This window comes from Sarcophilus harrisii, chromosome 6 (genome assembly GCF_902635505.1).
Source record: "Sarcophilus harrisii chromosome 6, mSarHar1.11, whole genome shotgun sequence".
NCBI lineage: Eukaryota > Metazoa > Chordata > Mammalia > Dasyuromorphia > Dasyuridae > Sarcophilus > Sarcophilus harrisii.
The window spans coordinates 201,105,327-201,123,667 of NC_045431.1; the positions used below are offsets into that span (position 1 = coordinate 201,105,327).

Below are 18,341 nucleotides of genomic sequence, written 5' to 3' on the forward strand. Positions count from 1 at the left end.
AGGAACCAAGAAACATATAATCACATAATAGGGAAAGGACATTTGAGTTCCTAGAGTCTAATCCCCTTATTTATACAGATAATGAACCTGAAGCCTGGGTCACACAATGGATGAGTAGTAAAGCCAGCATTGGGAGCCAGACCTTGGGACAACCAGCCCAGGTTCCATTCCATTCCATACACTTCTGGGATCACAGGGCCATGGGACTTGAGAGTTCATCTAGTTTCTCTTTCTATACAAAACAAATTGAAAGCTGATAAAGTAAAAGTGACTTGCTTGTGATCTTATAAGTAATAAGGAGCTAAACTTTGAAAATTAATTTCTCCTTTCTACTCTGCCATTTTTTTTTTTTTTTTTTGCCTCTCAAAGCTTAATCCACTTCTCAGGTTTTTATCAGGCCAGCCTTGCTCAGGCAATGTGGTGTGTGAAATTCTCTGAAATCTGAGTTGTTTACTGAAGATTGCACTGCTTCCTGGGAAAAGCTTGCACAATATAAAACAGAACCCACTATGTTCCTGATAAACCTTATCTGGAGTGTAAATTTTCCCAAGTACCTTAGACAAGGAAAAACTCAAATTCCTAATAGCTGCCTCATCACCCACACTGAGAAGTGTTAACATGAAGACCAGCCAAATTCTGAAATCTCCTTATGAATGAGAGAAACTAATCCTGGTAGCTGAAGAATTGGACAAGTTTTTTTTAGCAGTAGTAGGAAAACTATCTTCCCTAAAAGAGAGAAAGTTGAGTCCTGACCACAGATTAGAGCAAGAAGGGAGTCTAAAGATGACCTAACCCCATTGTCTCATTTCCCGTTTCTCAAACGGGCATGTCCTCTATTCCCTCTTTTCTGAAATTGGCTCCAATTCCCCAAATCAAATTCCTCCCCTTATTCAAATTTTCCCTACAAGATATCCTCTTACAGAGAATTTTCTCTGATGAAATAAGATCTAAAATAATTCTTCCCATTCCAAAGTAGCCAGTTATACTTGTTTTATTAGGGAGTCTCAGAGAAACTTTAAAGATTTAATAAATAAATAACAGGTTAAGAAAAAATATGTATTATTCATAACTCCATGTTACTTAGGACAAAGATCACAGAACTATAGAACCACAGAACTGATACTGTGAGCAGAAAAGCAGTGAGTGTAGAGTAGGAGAGAAATTTGAAAAATATGTCTTTGCTCTTCTAAAGCAACTCTCTTATTACACAGGTTTTCTGGCTCTAAAGCTTGTCTCAGTCACCTTGAGCCTAATCCAAAAGCTCCTTAACCCTCAGAGAAAGGTCCTTCAGAGCTCTAGAGTCAAGACCCTGTAATCTTTCCCAAGAGAGCAGCCTAGGGTGCTTGGAAATGCTCTACATAATTCTTACTTTATAGTTTTACCACGGTATTCTCCCACCCATCATCTCCTTTGAACCTCACAACATCCTCCAGAAGGAAATAGAGCAGGATTTATCCCCGTGTAGTAGAGTAGGAAAGTGAGGCTCATGGAAGAGCCAAGTTATCTGGCCCTGACCACATAGTAAGCTATATAGACTAAGTGCAGCTCAAATCCACACCTGGCACTCGCTTGGCCTGGCCAGTGATCTGATCACTCACCTGAGAGACTTCCTCTTGGACTGGCTGAAGTGGGGCTGGCTGCCTCACTATGTAGTTTATCTGGCCCACAATGGTTTGCTGTACATGCTGAGGTGACTTGGTCTGATTGAGCTGTAAACTGGGTTGTTGAGCCTGAAGAAGAAGCTCCAGGTCCTTTTGCATTTCCTCCAGCTCAAACTTATGGTGCATGATGTCCAGACTGGGATGCAGAACAGGTTCATGGGCACTCTCATGCTGACCCGCAGGCAGTGGAGGCGGTGGCAGTGGTGGCGGCTGCTGCTGCTGCTGCTGCTGTTGTTGTGGGGGCAGTGGCTGTGGTGGCTGAGGCGGGGGCAGCTGCTGGTGCTGCTGAAAATGGCTGAACTTTAGTTTCTGATGGTGACCAAATTGGACCTGGACGGAGGGGGCCTGTAGGGGACACTGAGTGTGCTGGGTGTGTGCTGGTGGTGCCCCTGCACAGGCCGGATGTGGGCCTTGCTGCAGGGGTTGTGCATGAGAGAGCTTGCCCAATCCCTGGGGCGTGCTCTCTGGCTCGGTGTGCAGCTGAGGGTCCAGCCAGGGCTGCATCAGCTTCACAGGAGGGGGACTGCAGGTCTGCTCTTTCTCACTGGGTGGTGCTGCCGGCGTATACTGGGCAGACGTGTGTGCTGGAGGCTGCATCTCCGAGGGTTGTCTAAAGCTCTGGGGATGGTGTGCGCTCGGGTGCAGGGCCTGGCTTTTGTGCACATGGAGGGCAGGGGGACAGTGGGAACAGCAGACTGGTGTGGAACACGGGCCTGAAGTTTGGAATTTATGGGGCTGGCTGCCAAGAGGATCCTGCTGGGTAACCGGGGAGAGGTGACTATGATAGAAAGATGACCCTTGCATATTTCCATAGCTGAGGGCTTCTGGACGGGGCAGTGGTCCGCTTTCCGTTGTTATGCAGCCTGTAAGGTCAGAGTGATTAGCCTTTGAATCACTTTGAATCACTTTGAAAAGTTCATTAAAATTATTTTCTTGCCCTCTTCCCTAAACATGAAAATCATAGCTGTATAAAAATGTGTGACTTAATACTTTTTAGATGCTCCTAATTAGAAGTGATCTTTCCCTCATCCAAGCTTGTACTTCTCACAGACTCACAGAATGTCAGAAATAGAAGGGACCTTAGAACATAGAGCATCAAAGAGGGAAAAGATTTTAGAACACAGAATACCCAGGCTGGGAGAGCTTAGAACATATGTTAAATCTAGAAGGGTCCTCAGACAGCAGAAGTCCTTTCTAATCATTTTAAATTTGGAAAAATAGAAACCCAGACATGGGATAAAATTTGTCTTAAGTTATAACATATTATGTTTAATTATGCTTTATTATAACTATCTGTTACAAGACTAAAGAATTCCTGGGGATTTTTTTGTCTTTGTACCTTTCTAGATACCTACAATCAGCAGATACTTAAATGTTTGCAACTGAATGATTAAGAATAAGACATATAGAGAAATACTTGTAAGAGAAATACTCTTACAAGTTATGCAATGTCAACTCAGATCAACCTCATCAATATCCCTTTATATAGAATACCTTCCTTTCCCCTATCCTCTTTCACCCTTTCTCTAATGAGAGCAGCCCAATGCTTAAATTGAAAAATAGCCTATCTTGATAACATTTGGAAAGAATCCTGGGAAAGAAAGAAGGTAAGGGCTAGAAAAACAACCCCAAAAGCAAAACAAAGAGTAGAAATTGGACTTATACAGTTTGACAACTCATTGATAATTTCTAGTCTTTAGAAAGAGTGGCCTTGGCAGGGCCACACAGCTAGGATACGGCACAAGCAGGACCGGATTCCATGTGTCTGACTGTGAAGTTGGTTCGTTATCCATCCCATCATTTAGATTCTCATATGGGTCATTTTACAGATAAGGAAACTAAAGCTTAGACTTGCCCATGGTCAAGCAGTCAAAATGCAACAGGGACAAAATTTAAATGCTGTTAGTCTTGATTCCAAGTCCCTCAGTCCATGAAATGTGTTTAACATTTGAAGGGCAAATGGAGGACACACTATTATTCTTCCCATGGAATTGATCTTTATACTAAGATATGTGTATTTGTATGTACATGTGATATGTAGTTACATGTGTTATAGACATATATGTACATTATTTATGTGAGTTATACATATAGATAGATAAGTATCTATTTGCAAATAGGCAGAAAAGCCTTACCTAACTACGATCTGTTTGATGGGGACTCCCTAGGCAATGTGTTACTGCATCAGTATAAAGTGGAACTGCTGGTTTGTTTTCGTAATCTTTAAGAAAATTTTTCAAATTTTAATACAAGTTTGGCATTTTGCCTTTCAGGGAAAGTAGCCTTGGATTTGCATCCTAGCTCTTCCAGCTGTGTGGCCTTGGTCTAGCAGGACCTAAAAATTTCTCTGAACTTCAGATTCCTTTTCTGGAAAATGGGAATATGACAACTTACATTATCTACATCATAGGGACATTATAATTTCCACATCAAATGAAATAATATGTGTTCAAAGTTTTGTAAAGCTCATATAGGAGTGTTGATCTTTAATCACCCCTTCTCCAGAGAGACCATAATATAACCACAAAATATTAAAGATGTATTAAACTAAGTATTAAAATTCAGCCATATCCAATAATACTTTTCTGAGGTTTGGGCACTTCTCTAACAGAGTCACAGAAGGAACAACATCGGCCAAACAAACAAATAAGCCATGCCCCTGGGACCTCTACATTTTAATACAGCTGAAATGTGGGAGAGATTGAAAACTGAAAGTTTTCCCCTCAAAGAAAAGAATGAAGTAATTTGTCTCTCCTTCCTAGCCCTATGGCCATGTGGCTTTGAAGGGGAGATATCCAACCAGCAAGAGGGTCAGAAGCAGAAACCCACACCACAGTCCAATCCAGGGAGCAACTTCAAAGTGAGCCAGCCACAGAACGGTTCAGCTGAGTAGTATGTCCAGTAGAGACACTGCACCCAAGACAACTGTGTAAATAAAGACCGCAGAAGAAGGCAAAGAAATGCTAAGTCTCAGGACTCGTGAGTTTCCTCTGACACACCTGCATCCTACACATGCGCCTCATATAAATTCAATCCTCCTAATCCCAAGGACCTTGTGCATTTGTGGAAGAATGTGGCCTGAGCTTAAGAGGGCAAAGATTTATCTCTTCTACTGTAACTCCATATCATCATGGTCAGTGGCTTTTCTCCAAAATCATTTTGTTCACTTGGTGATTGTCAAAAGGAAGCCTACTGGTAGTGCTCATATGGCTAGCACTCACAGGGTAAAAACCGAGAACTTGATGGTAGCATGAACTCTCTGGGAACCCAAGTCAGGGGAGAGGAAGTTTGGAAGGTGCTAGACCAATGTAATCTATAATATTAAAACTATTAATGGGGGATTACTTTGGTAACTTTGTCTTTAATATCTTTTTCTTTGAAGTGACTGAAAAGACAAAGATCAAAAGAATATGACAAGGAAAACTGGTATGGTACAAGCCAGGAAAACTTATCTGACAGCTGCTTTTGATGTAGCTCAACTCCCAAAGTGCTGCTTAGAAGGCCCAAAGTTACCAATTTGAAATCTGTTTCAGGAAAGTATGCAATTTGTTTGCTTGCTTTATAAGATAATCTTCAATTTAGATAAAATTAGAACTGTATAGATTAACATATTTTACAGCCAGCCTGGTATCAAAGTCTCAAGAATAAAACAAGTCATTTGAATTTGTGCATATGGGATAAGACAAGTTCAGAAATTGTTTTTTTGTTAATCTAAGCTTTAATTCAGTCTGTATGTTAGCCATGTAAGCAATATGAGAGATAAATCCATAATCCCATAATCATAGACCACCTTAAATCTTGATGGAACCTTTGAAGTCACCTAGTCTGACCTGCCATGTAGGAATTCTCTCTACAACACTCATTCAGCCTCTCCTTAAATGACTCCAGAAAAAATGGAAGCTTACTAATTGCTGAGTAGCTCATTTCATTGGTTAGAAAGTTCTTCCTTTATGGAATAGAAATCTGCCTCCCATTAACTCTGACTTACTATTTTGGGTTCCTACATCTAAACAAATTACCCAGAAGAAATCTAACTCTTCTTTATGAGAATCCTTCAAGCTATGTGGGCAATGGTCATGTCCTCCATAAGTCTTCTGATGATCTCCAGGCAAAAGCCAGATGGCTTCTCATTAAGGCTGCTGGAGAAGGGATTCTTGCTCAGGTATGAATCAGACAAAATACCCTCTAAAGCTCACGGCAGCTCTTATTGTGCTGCAAATGCACAAAAACAATCACACACATACATGCATGCACACCTGTGTACACAGACACACACTCATATAGACAAATATTTTGCACACACATGCATGTACCTATTGTGCAATAGGTACATGCATGTGTACTTATGCATGTGTTCATATGCATACACCTACATAAATATGTTCTTAGATTGTCACTAAATCACAGATTTAGAGTTCAAAGGTACTTAGACTGCTATGTTCAACCTCTTCATTTTATAGATTTGAAAATTAGAATCTGAAGAGGTTAAATAATTTGCCCAAGATGGCACAAGTGGAAAATGGCAGAGTGGAACTTAAATACATGTACCCAACTCAAAAAATAGCACTTCCTCCACTGTACTAGGATGCCTTTTTAAAAGTTCATGATTTTTATTTTTCTTTGAATGAACAATCTGTCTTTAAAACAAACAGCCTATCCTCTAAGCCAGAATTCCAAGTAGAGGCTTTTAGATCAGTAGCACTATATGTTGAGCCAACCAATGTCAGATAATTTTTCCTAATTTGTACCACCCAAGAGCTCCCTGTTTCCATGCCTATCCCCACATATCTAAAAAGGGAAAAATTCAGAATAGGTCTTCCAAAATCATTATCATACCCCATAGCTTATCCAAGCAATTCACTACCCTGAATCTACCCAGGCATCTAAAAAAACAACAAAAATTCAAGATCAAATTCTTTAAAAAAGAAAAAAAATGACCTAACCTAAAATATCTTCCATTAATTTCTGAATAAAGAAAAACATCAAGGTTTTAGTAAAAGTTTGAAAACTTTTTCCAAAATTTTATAAACACAAGCCTATGGTTCCATATTAAAATTGCTGATAGGGAAATGATGGAAGAACTTTAAATCCTGGCAAAACCCTTCTGCCCATTTGTAAATATTTGTGCCTTTTTGTAAACAGGCTATATTAGTGTGTATATATGTATATGTGTGTGTGTGTATGAGAGAGAGAGAGAGAGAGAGAGAGAGAGAGAGAGAGAGAGAGAGAGGGAGAGGGAGAGAGAGAGAGAATGAGTTATGTCATTCACGGGGAGAACCAAGTTGCTTTCTGGTTTCTAGTGGGATTTTGAGACCAAAATGGTCCAGGGTGCCAAAAGAATATTCAGATTCCATTGAGTATTTTGAATAAGGAATCCATCAACTCAAAAAGAGACTTTTTGACTATTTTTAGTCATAGTGTTTTAGAAACTTTCTGACTCTTAGGCCAAATCAAGGGTCCTTTTTTTATGAGCAATGCCCCACTGGTGAATTGATCAACTGTTAGAGGTCAATGAGAGAGAAAAGTTGCTTTAATGGGGCACAAAGACATTCTTCACAAAATTTGTCTCCTTCTGACTGACCTAAAGTTGCCAGCTGCTTTGTCCAGAAGGAAGGCTCCCAGGTAAACCTGATCTTCCACGGGGGACCAGCATCTGTGTTACAACTTGCTTCCAGCAAACGCTGCATCTGAAATACAATCTGACAAAAAACCAGAGGGTCATTTTCATAAGCATCACAGACACAAATGAATATCCTCAACTTTCATGAGAGTCCTGGATCACAAAAGGAAGTTCATTGCTTTGACTAATTAGGACGCAAATGCAAGAGCAAAGCAAAAGTATTGAACTCTTAAGATCTGGAGGAAAGATAACCAATCAGGAAATAAATTGAATCTGCTTAGAAAAGCGCACATACACAGAGAACTGTCAGACATGGCCCATATGTTGGTCTGACATTTTGGGAGTTTTGTTACAAGTGAGCATTCTCTGGGAACTGAGGAGATAACAGGGGGACTAGGCAATAACTGCAACATAAAAAGAATCAATAAAGCCTTAAAAAAAAAAGAAAAGAAAAGAAAAGAAAAGTTAAATAGGATCTATGAACTAAAATTCTACGCATTAAGTTGGCCCAGAAAGAATAAAAAGTTTTTAGGATAAAATCCTAAAAAAGAGGAAAAGATAGAACAAAACTGATGAATAAAGTGCTAATGCCAAAATAAGTGGGAAGAAAGTGAGATACTGACTTTTCTTTGGTGAGTTTTCCTGGGGCTCTGATTGTTGAGTTAAAGTCAGAGATCTTTGCATGACTGTGGAGAACAAGAAGGCATCACAGGGTGGGAGGGGGAGCACAAGGACTAAACCTGTGATGTTATCAGGGTGGGGAAGTCCAGGTGAGGGGCTTTTTCTACCTTCTCTTCAACCTACGGTCTTAAAGCTGCCTAAAACATGAGAAGTTAAGTGACTTGTATGGCATTCTAGAGCCAATATGTGTCAGAGGCAGGACTTGAACCCAGTTCTTCCTTGCTCCAAAGTCAGTTCTCCATCCACTCTATCCTCTGTCCTTGACCCAAAAGGTCAGAAAGCTGTTTCACTTTTCAAGAAAAGAAGAAACCAAATATGCAAACTATAAGTTAAGAAACTTTACTTTAATTCCTAGGGGAAAATGAAACAAAGGAATGTTAACAAATAGAAGACAATGTAGGTTTGATATAAAGAAATCCAGGACAGCTAGATGGTGCAGTGGATAGAGCACCAGCCCTATAGTCAGGAGAACCTGAGTTCAAATCTAGTCTCAAACACTTAACACTTCCTAGCTGTGTGACCCTGGGCAATTCACTTAAACCCAACTGCCTCAAGGGGAAAAAACTGCCCTAACACCTACTACTCAGGGGATTCCAAGTTCCCCTTCATTGGAAGTCTTCAAACAAATGTTGGATGACCACTTATGAAATTTCTCATAGGGGAGATTCTGAAGGCTTGGGATAGATGGTTGGCCTGCTCCCAACATGAAAAGTTTGTGATTCTTCAGTCTGAGTATAAATTTACTGTGTGATCCTGGGCAAGTGTGTTCCTATCTCCAGGCTACAACCTCATTCTTGTAAAATAAAGAAGTAAAGCTAGATGACCTCCAAGGTCCTTTTCAGTGCTAATTTCTATGATTCTAGAATCCTTGCTCAGAATAAAGGGTTTCTGCCTCAGCAGAAATGTTTGAAGAAATATCTTTTCTGATCTGAAATCATCACACAAGATGCAAAGACTCAGGGATTATGGATTGATATTCCACTTCTCTATTTTTTTTTCATTTTTTCAAAAGTCTCCTCTGGCTTCTCTTTGCTGTGTACCATAAATCTCCCATTTTTGCTCTGTTTCAGAAAAAATTAATTCCTCCACAAGAAATATGGAGATTTCCTGCAATCAGAATAATCACAGTGTAATTGGTTTTTAAATATATTGTTTGTCATAGTACTGAGAAAGCAATAAGGCCTGGAAATATGATTAGTGAATACTATACAGCCAAGGTAACAGAGTGACAAAAGAAAAGCAGAGACAGTCAAATAGGGCTGAAGAAAGCTTGAAAAAGGCTTGAGTAAAGAGGGATAAGAAAAGCCTCTCTTGGACCTTGTCCTCCAAATCTGGTTTCAGGAAGTGTTATGGCTAGAATGTCAGAGAAACACCAGACTGGGCATCATGTTAGCATGCTGAAAGCAGTTTCCATCAAAAGCCAAGGGGGTCCAACAGAGAACATGCCACTTTGGTGGACCAGGCAAGTTCTAATTTGGACTGGGGCTGGTAGTGAGAAGAAGCTAGGATGTGAAAGTCAATCTGTGGGTGATCTGGACTAGCTAAAGTGAGCAGTAAGACTATCCTGATAATCAGTTTTTTTACAAGCAGTCCATTTTGAGGGCTCCAGCGAGTAGTCAAGCACTGTAACCAGCAGGGCAGTGGGACATCCTGTTTTGTCCAGGGATGGATAAAGAAAGTTAGCTAAGTAGTGATGAAAAGACTTGAAGGACTTCTTGGAAAGGCTGCCACATATGCCCACACTTGTATATCCCCCAAATTCCTTAAATTTGTAATAACTCTCTAGTCTCAAACTTCCCAGGAAACCAGTAGAGGCAGTGTGGCATAGTGAGGAAAACACTGGGCTAGGCATTAGAAGCCCTTTGATGAAGAAAATGATGTTCAGAAAGCTGGAAATGAACAAGAACAGCACAGTCTCCACATGCGGACATAATCAGGGCCTTCAGATAGCTCAGTGGCTAGGACTAGATTTGCTTTGTTTGAACCCAGAAGATAGAATTAAAATGAATAGGAGAAGTGGGATTCTTAGAGCCTGGGACAGGGGCAAGGGCAGAGGCTCCCTTACCAGTTCTTTGCTGAAGAGAAAGGGGATGCTGTTCTTGCTGCAGACTGCCCAGTTGATAAAGTTCTGCACATGCTCAAACTGGCGATTTAAGACCATGATACTTTGCAATTGCTGCTCCAGTTTCTGCTTCCTTTCATTAGTGAGTCCCTGGCATTAAAAGAGAAAACAGACAGCAGATAATTGAGTTGCATTCCAGTATTACTGACAAACAATTGATGTGCAGAGTAAACAAGGAAAGGGCAAATGTTCAGAGATGAGGGTATGTACCAAAAGGAAGAAGAGTAGGAATGAGAGAATATAAGTTATCTATGTCAGACCATAAGCTCCTTGAGAGTAAGGATTGTTTCATTCTTGTTATTTTTATCTCCAATACCTTGCATATGGTTTGGACTTAGTGTTTAATAAATGTCCTCCTGTAGATGCATTTATTAAGTATTTATTGTGAGTAATAAGAGGTGGGGAATACAAAAAAGAGACAAAAGACAGCCCCTACCTGCAAGGAGCTTAAAATCTAATGGGGAAGACAGTATGCGAACAAATTTGTATAAAGCAAATAGAAAATAATTAACAGAAGGGATGTAGTGGAATTAAGAGAGGTTGAAGAAGACGCTAATAAAAGAAAGGATTTTAGTTGGAATTTAAAAGGAAACTGGGGGGGGTACAGCAGTCAGAAAAGAGGAGAGAAAGCATCTCCACTCTCCAGGAGACAGCCAGAAAACATGTCCAGAGCTAAGATGGAGTGTCTTGTTCATACAGCAGCCAGAAGGCCAATGTCCCTGGAGTGAAGAGGACGTGACAGGGATGGAGTCCTAAGAAGGCTGGACAGGCAGGAGGGCACTAAGTTATTAAAAACTTTGAATGCCAACCAGAGCATTTCATATTTGCTCCTAAAGGCAATAGGGAGGTATTGAGATTTATGGAGTAGCAAGGGTAGCATGATCAGATTTGAGTTTTAGGGAAATCATTTGGTGGCTGAATGGAGCAAGGACTGCAGTGGGGAGAGACTTGAGGATGACAGATCCACTATCAGCTACTGCAATAATGCAGGAGGGGGTGATAAGGACCTTCACCAAAGTGGAGATAGTATCAGAGGAGAGAAAAGGATCTATTGGAGAGATGTTGCCAAGATGGAACTGACAGGAATTGGCAACAACTTGGATGAGGAGAAGAACTAGGGATGAGTCCAAGATGATCCTTAGGTTTTGAGCCTGAGGGACTGGGAGGAGAGTATTTTCCTCTAGTGTAGCAGGAAAGGAGGAAGAGAGGGTGTGGGGAAAGATAATGTTTTAGACATATTGAGTTTCAGATGTCTACTAGCCCTACAAGAACCATGTCTATGAGAAAACAAAACCTATGTAGAAACATGCATCATCTCCACAACCCAATTCTGTTTTTATAGAATGAATCAGTATAGAAGCTAAAGGCCCACATCTCTCTCCCTACTCCTTTTATGGAAGCTCCAATTGAGACAAGTCATTTTCTGCAAACATTTCAGTGATTCCTGCCTTCATCTACATGACAAAGACTTTCTAATACCTCTACAGCAGTGATATCAAGTATGTCCTTTATATATAGCTTTAAAATCACCTCCTCCAAAGCTTCATAGCCAGCTATTCTCCAGATTCTTTTGACCCACACAATTTGTCAACCGTAACGTCACAGGGTCACATTTATAATTGTTCTCTAATAATTTCAAATTTGAAATGTTTGTTTCCCAAACAATACAGGGAGCCTCAAGGAGACTTACAAGGGCCATTTTAACCCCTTCTCTTCCCCAAATGAATAATACAATGCAGTGGATAAATCACTAACTTTATAATCAAAAGACTTGGATTCGAATCCAGGTTCTATGGGTTAGTAGGTTCTGGTTATATCAGAATGGCACAGTGAATAAACCATGGACTTGGAATCAGGATGACTTAAGAACAAATACTCCCTCCGACACTAACTAGATGTATTAGCCTTAATTTCTATGCACCTAAATTTTTTCCTCCATAAAATGAAGGCATTGGATTAGATGGTCTTGAATGTCGCTTCCAGAACTAAATCTATGATCCTATGACCAATCATAGCTTCATTTTCCAATGAGATGATATTTTTTAAGTACAAATATTAGTAAACATTATAAAGGAGGTATATAAAGCATGTGAATTAGTGTGATCATTAGCAGAAGGCAGATGCATCAGGGATGACAGCCCCTCATATCATCTTCACCCTACACATACCTCCAGCTGTTCCAAAAGTCCATTGGCTTGTTTGTTTAATTCATTCATCAGAACCATCTTGGCCATTTTGATCTGGTTTTCCACTTTCCTGTGAAGATGCTTGACTTCAAATAGCCTGCAAAGGAGAACAAAGCATAGCACAATGTGCTTCAAATCTCTTGTTTCTCCCTGGGCATCTATCAGTTGTCAAAGGATCAGTCAAGAGAAATTAAATGCTAAAATTTACAGACTGTGCCGCCTGCCTCGTGGGAAATTAGAGAACAACTCAAGAGTTTCCTTTAGTGAGAAAACTCATGGCCACTGTTCTATTTCCAGGGTAGAAAGTATTCCTCATGTTGTGGCCAACATAATAATGCCAATCTGGATTAGTCCTTGGATCACAGACAGTCTGTCCCTTGTACTCAGTGTTTCTGGCCTGGGAAGAGCCCAGGACCACTCAGGATCATCTTCAGGATATGAGGAGGAAATGGTGGAAAACTTTACTGAGGTAAGTACCTTGAAATGCTACATACATGTGAATTATGATGAGGTTGTTGCTGCATAGGAAGATAAATATCTCTTTAAAGTTGGGATCTAACTGTGAATTACATGGACAATGACATGAAGAAAAGAGGGAGATAGAGGCTGCCCACCATCAGAGCCTCTAACTTCATAACTGATAAGAAAGTCTGGTGTAGACAAAGTCTGTGAGAATACACATATGTACAACAGTAGATCCAGATTCACTGAAATTCTACCCAATTTCTGGTCTATACTATTCATTGATTCTTTTTCCTTTGGATAAGCATGAATTCTGAGGACCTATGGATTTAGGGTTAGATGAACTGAAAATAGTGACTTGAAATGTTCTACCACTTCCATTAAAGCTAAAATGGGATGAACAAAAAAACGGTACCTGTCTTCAATCTGTTTAGCAGACGCCTGCAACCCAGTTTTCTTATGCTCCACTTGAGTGGTCACACTTTCCAGAAGCATTCTTTGGTTTTGCAAAACCTCTTCTACATGTCTGCACCTGAATAAAAGAGACTCTTAGGGAATTGTAGAATGCCCCACAGTGCATCTGAAGAAAGAAAAAATGCCTTTTGGGTATCCCTTAGATTCATTTCTCCTCAGATTATAGGTATTTCCTTATTTCCCAGGATGTTCTAGCAAAGAGTATTCAAAGCCTAATGCTTTGATTTAGGATCATCCAAGTCCTTTGCTTCAATTTTTTTCTTTCTTCTCTTTACTCTCTTGTAATCATTTTCAGTTCTCTACCAGAAGACTGCTTTAGGGGGAAGAGGCTAAATGTTAATCAATCCATTTGAAGGTGGGGCAGGATAGTAAAATGGAAAGATACTTAGATTGGGAATTGAGAAACTGTGTGGCCTTGGTCAAGTCCCTCAATCTATATGGGACTTTGTTTCCTCAACCACAAAATGGGAAGTCTAACCAAATGATCTAGAGGGGTATTTTTAGCTTCAACACTATATGATTTAATGGATTCTATACTCTTTATGTATATGTTCCTAATAGCTGTTGTGATAGAGAAAATAAAATGTGAAGTTATATAATATGAAGATTTATATTGCTTGTTACTCCCTGGTCTTAATAAAAAAAAAAAATTGAGAGTGATTGCCTAAGGAGTCCAGTGTCATTTTCATCAATACCTGTGATCTTTGTGGTCAATCATCAGGCAGCTATGGCATGTGAGGACATCACAGGTCTCGCAGAACAACTTGAGAACCTCTTGACCATGCAATGGGCAGTACGAGGAAGAATCACTGGACCCACTGTCCATTCCTACAAGAGAAGAAAGAGAGAACTGCCTTAACCAGTGAAAAGTACCCATGCTCAGCGACATGAAGAAACTTGCAAAAGTCAAACCAGAATCTTAGAGCTTGAGGGAAGAGAACTGCTCCCAAAAAGGGGAAAAAAGGAAGACAAAAGTTTCTTCACCACTAGAACAGTGAAGTTCAGGGAAGAATTAGGGAAATATGGGTCCTACTCCTCCTGGAAAACATGGCTAGGACGCTTGTATATGACACATGGGAAGAATAGGTCAAATTGTAAGGCAGAATAGAAAAGGTACACCCAGGAAGAAACCAAATTGAGCTTCAAAAGAAGTAAAGACAACATTTATTGCCATATAATGAGAAAAGTATCCTCTAAATTCAAACAAAAATTACCTCAAACTGTCAAGATTTCCTGCGATTTCTACCCATGACTATGGAGAAGCCCATGGATTGCAGTTTATTTTTACACAATTTTGACATATGCTAGCTCACCTTCCAAGCAGTGAAAGTTATCCCAGGAGACATTCAAACTCTTGGGGGAAAAAAAAGTAAGTAGTCTTCAATTTTTGAAATCTTGGACAGTTCCTCATACAGGACCAGGTACAATCAATGATGTAATCAGAAAATATCTATTAGAAACCTATTTACATTTCATATAACAGTTAACAACAACAACAACAAAATCAGAAAGAGGAAAACAAACAGAAGTACTAATGACAAACAATGACAAACACTGAATGAAATTGTTAGGTAAATGAATAAATAATGCAAACCTCTCTAAAAGCAGAGGAGTATGTGTAATGAAGAGGTGGATATAGGAGAGATTTAGAGGTTAATGTGAATGATAGAGAGTTAGGAAAAGAAGGAGAGTTAGAGATAAGTATATGGAATAAGGAAATAGGTGACAGGTGAATTAGAAATATATAGTGGAGAGGAAGGTAAAAGTCAAGGTGAGTAGGTCTTAGGATGGAGAGAAGGTAAGTGATGAAGAATTTAGGAGGTATATAGTTAATGTTAGAGTGAGCATAGGCACAAAGGAATCTATAGGCATATAGGAGAACATTATAAGGAACCTTAAGAGATCATCTAGTCAAACCAAAGGTATGGAGAAGTTAAAACATTAGCTCAAGGTCACACAGAATTAGAAACTGACCTCAAATCTGGCTACCTTTCTACAAAATACCACGCCACCTCCCCTTAGGCTCAATGTAGAGAAAAATAATGGAAAAGTCAGGGTGAGGAGGACTAATGACTCAGTGGCTCAAGGGAGATTGGTGTCAACTAGGGAAACAGAAGATGGAGCAGTTTTAGGAGAAATTTGTGTCGACCAGGAGAGGTCAAGGAGAATTCAGTTCAACTCCCAAATACATCCTATGTCTGAGAAGGCAATTAATCTCCATCCCTCTGTCCATTAGTTCAAAAACTCTTACTGGTCCCACAGATATTGATGAAAAACAGAAAATTATAAATTCAGAACTAGAAGAGACCTGAGAAGCCATCAAGGCCAGCCCCGTTTTATGAATAAGGAATCTGAGGAACAGAAAGGTCCACTGACTTGTCCAGGACCATGTGGTTAGTAAGTATGTGAAGTGGGAATTACAGATATTACACAATCATTTTAATGGATTTTAAATAATCATTGCGGCTGATGAAGGAAAAACATTCTACTTTATCAATCCACAATCATTTAATAATATTTCTTTACTATGTGCTTAGGCACTGTGGCACTGTGGCACTTAGGCACTGTCTTGAGAATACAAAGATAAAAATTAAAACAGGGATGCTATTTTATTAGCAATGCCCTGCTCTCTGGGAACTTGCATTCCAATTCTAAAGAGAATATGTATACATCTGCATGTATGTATACATATGTGTGTGTATATATATATATATATATATATATGTACATCCAAGAAGAGGAAAGCACATGTTGTCAGCCTGTATTCACAAAAAAAGGAAAATGATAGTTGGCCATTTACTTGTCCCTAACAAAGTCGTATAGGCAAAGAGAGCAAAGTATCTCTTGTTGACAAAATGACAACACAAGAGAGACTACACATGCCATGAAAAGTGAGCATGGAATTTTGGGTCAAAGACTTGGGTTTTTGCATTCACTGCACATGTCATCTTGCATAAGATACTTTTGTCTGAACCTCTTCTTCCCCATCTATTCTAAAATAAGAGTGACCTGACCAACAACAGTATGAAGATCAAACAAGATGACATATGTTAAAGATTCAAATTATAAAACATTGTGTACTAGTTATTATTTTGCAGGATGATAATGAATTTTAGAATGAGAATTAAAGGGATAATAAACCATAATAGTGTGCCAGACACTGAATTAAGAGAGCCAAACATTCCCTGCCCTGACATCAACAAACATAGGGGTAACAAAGGCAGTCTTCAAACTTAAGTCATCTAATTCCAAATCCAGCTTTCTTTCACACAACTTCACAGTCACACTATCACAGCTATGCTGAGAACTTCGTAGTTTGCAGCTGCTTAAAGATAATACCAATTCTTTTTTGAAATAGCTATACAAATGCCAGGAGATAGAGAAAAAACAAATATTTTCTTCTGGGGCTGAAAAGAGAAGAAAAAGAAAGCCGATTTCTCCTGTGGTCTGTACACCAACATATAAGACAAGAAAACCACAGAAGCCTCTATGACTTGTACAATGGTGTCTCAAACTTCATGACAAAGATACAAAAGGAAACCACAAAATCTTAGCTGTGCTTCCTTCCTTTTCCTGCAAACAGCTTTGGCAGCAAGCTGCCTCCCAGCCTACCTTCCAGGCAGGTCTACGTTAAGTTACTTGCCTCTGCTATTTTTATTATCCAAGTAAACTGGACTACAGCATAGGGATTGAATTAGATGTTCTCTAAGGTCTTTTTTTTTTTTTTTAGCTCTGGGAATGTCACTGTTCTGCAGACAATATGTTTATTTCTGTCTTCTTCAAGAATCATACTATCTTCCAAGGTCAAACAAGGTCAAAGCAATAGCTTAGTGATATTCCTCCATAACTGCAATAGCCCAATTATACCAATTAGCTGAGTTGAACTCCTATAGACACAAAACTCTTTCTTTAACAAAGGTCATTTATTTGACCATGTGGACAGCTGGCAATGCTTTTATGGGTGATCATACCTAGAACTATTCTCATAGGTCAAAAAAGATTCAATAGGAGTAGGACTTGGTCCCACTGGGGCAAGACAGAGTAGGGCCCTCCCCTTGGCAAGAAAAGTAATCAAGCATTTCATTCACCTTCAAGGATCTCAAAAGCATTTACTATGAACCCATGTACATCATGCTTTTCACTGGATATTATGTGAATCAAAAAAAAGTTCAACAACAAATTCAATTTGATAGATATTTATTAAACAACTACTGTGTGCAGGTGCTATGCTGGTTACAGAAGATACAGAGCAGAAAATGGCAGTCCCTGACTTCAAGGATGTTCAAATCTAAAAGGATCATCTCCATAGGACATAGTTTATTATCTAGTACATGGAGAGAAGCAATCAGGATTATGGTTAGCAAGGATGCAGTGACTAGAACATCAAATCTGACCTCAGACACTTAACTAATGACCCTAGGCAAGTCACTTAACCCATTTGCCTCAATTCCTCATTCACCTGTAAAATGGCAATACACTGCAGAAGGAAATGGCAAACCACTTCTATATCTTTGCCAAGAAAACCCCATGAATAAAATCCAAGGGGTCAGGTAGAGTTGGACACAACTGAACCATAACAAAATAAATAAAGGTCAGGATTAAGCTAGCCAGGAAAATTGCAATAATGGTACATCAGAGGAAAAACATTTTTGGTGGCCAGTCATTGTTGCAACCACTCTCACTCCTAGAAATAGGCAAAAATGAAAGTCACTTTGCACAAATAGTTATGGTGCTATGGAGAGAATCCTTGGCTGCTCACTGTCAACATCTCTAGGCCTCAGCTTCCTTGTTTTTAAAATGAAGGGGCTTATTTAGATCAGAGATGTTCTATTCCTCACTGAAAAACTCTGGAGAGTGGTGGAGTCAGATTAAAATGTAATTAAAATGTAAAATGTAAATTAAAATGCAGCTAGGTAGCACAGTGGATAGCAAACCAGCCCTGAAGTCAGGAGGAACCTGACTTCAAATCTGGTCTCAGACACTTCACACTTTCTAGCTGTATGACCCTGAGCAAGTCACTTAATCCCCCTTTGCCTCAAAAAAAAAAAAAAAAAAAAAGTAATAAGGAAATGTATTTTTAAAATAAGTAAAAATACAATACAACATAGATAATGCTGATCTGTGGTTTTCTAGGT

The 18,341-nt window shown here is 39.4% G+C and overlaps 1 protein-coding gene across 1 annotated transcript in view; it reads right to left on the reverse strand.

Moving 5' to 3' along the window:
- Positions 1–18,341, reverse strand: part of TRIM66 (tripartite motif containing 66) — a 69,083-nt gene that overhangs the window by 38,909 nt on the left and 11,833 nt on the right. The window contains exons 4-9 of the mRNA XM_031941558.1: positions 13,902–14,034; positions 13,148–13,264; positions 12,253–12,367; positions 10,028–10,174; positions 7,243–7,360; positions 1,599–2,524 (exon numbers count right to left, since the gene is read on the reverse strand). Coding sequence (XP_031797418.1) covers positions 1,599–2,524; positions 7,243–7,360; positions 10,028–10,174; positions 12,253–12,367; positions 13,148–13,264; positions 13,902–14,034 — 1,556 coding nt within the window. The remainder of the gene's footprint in view (positions 1–1,598; positions 2,525–7,242; positions 7,361–10,027; positions 10,175–12,252; positions 12,368–13,147; positions 13,265–13,901; positions 14,035–18,341) is intronic.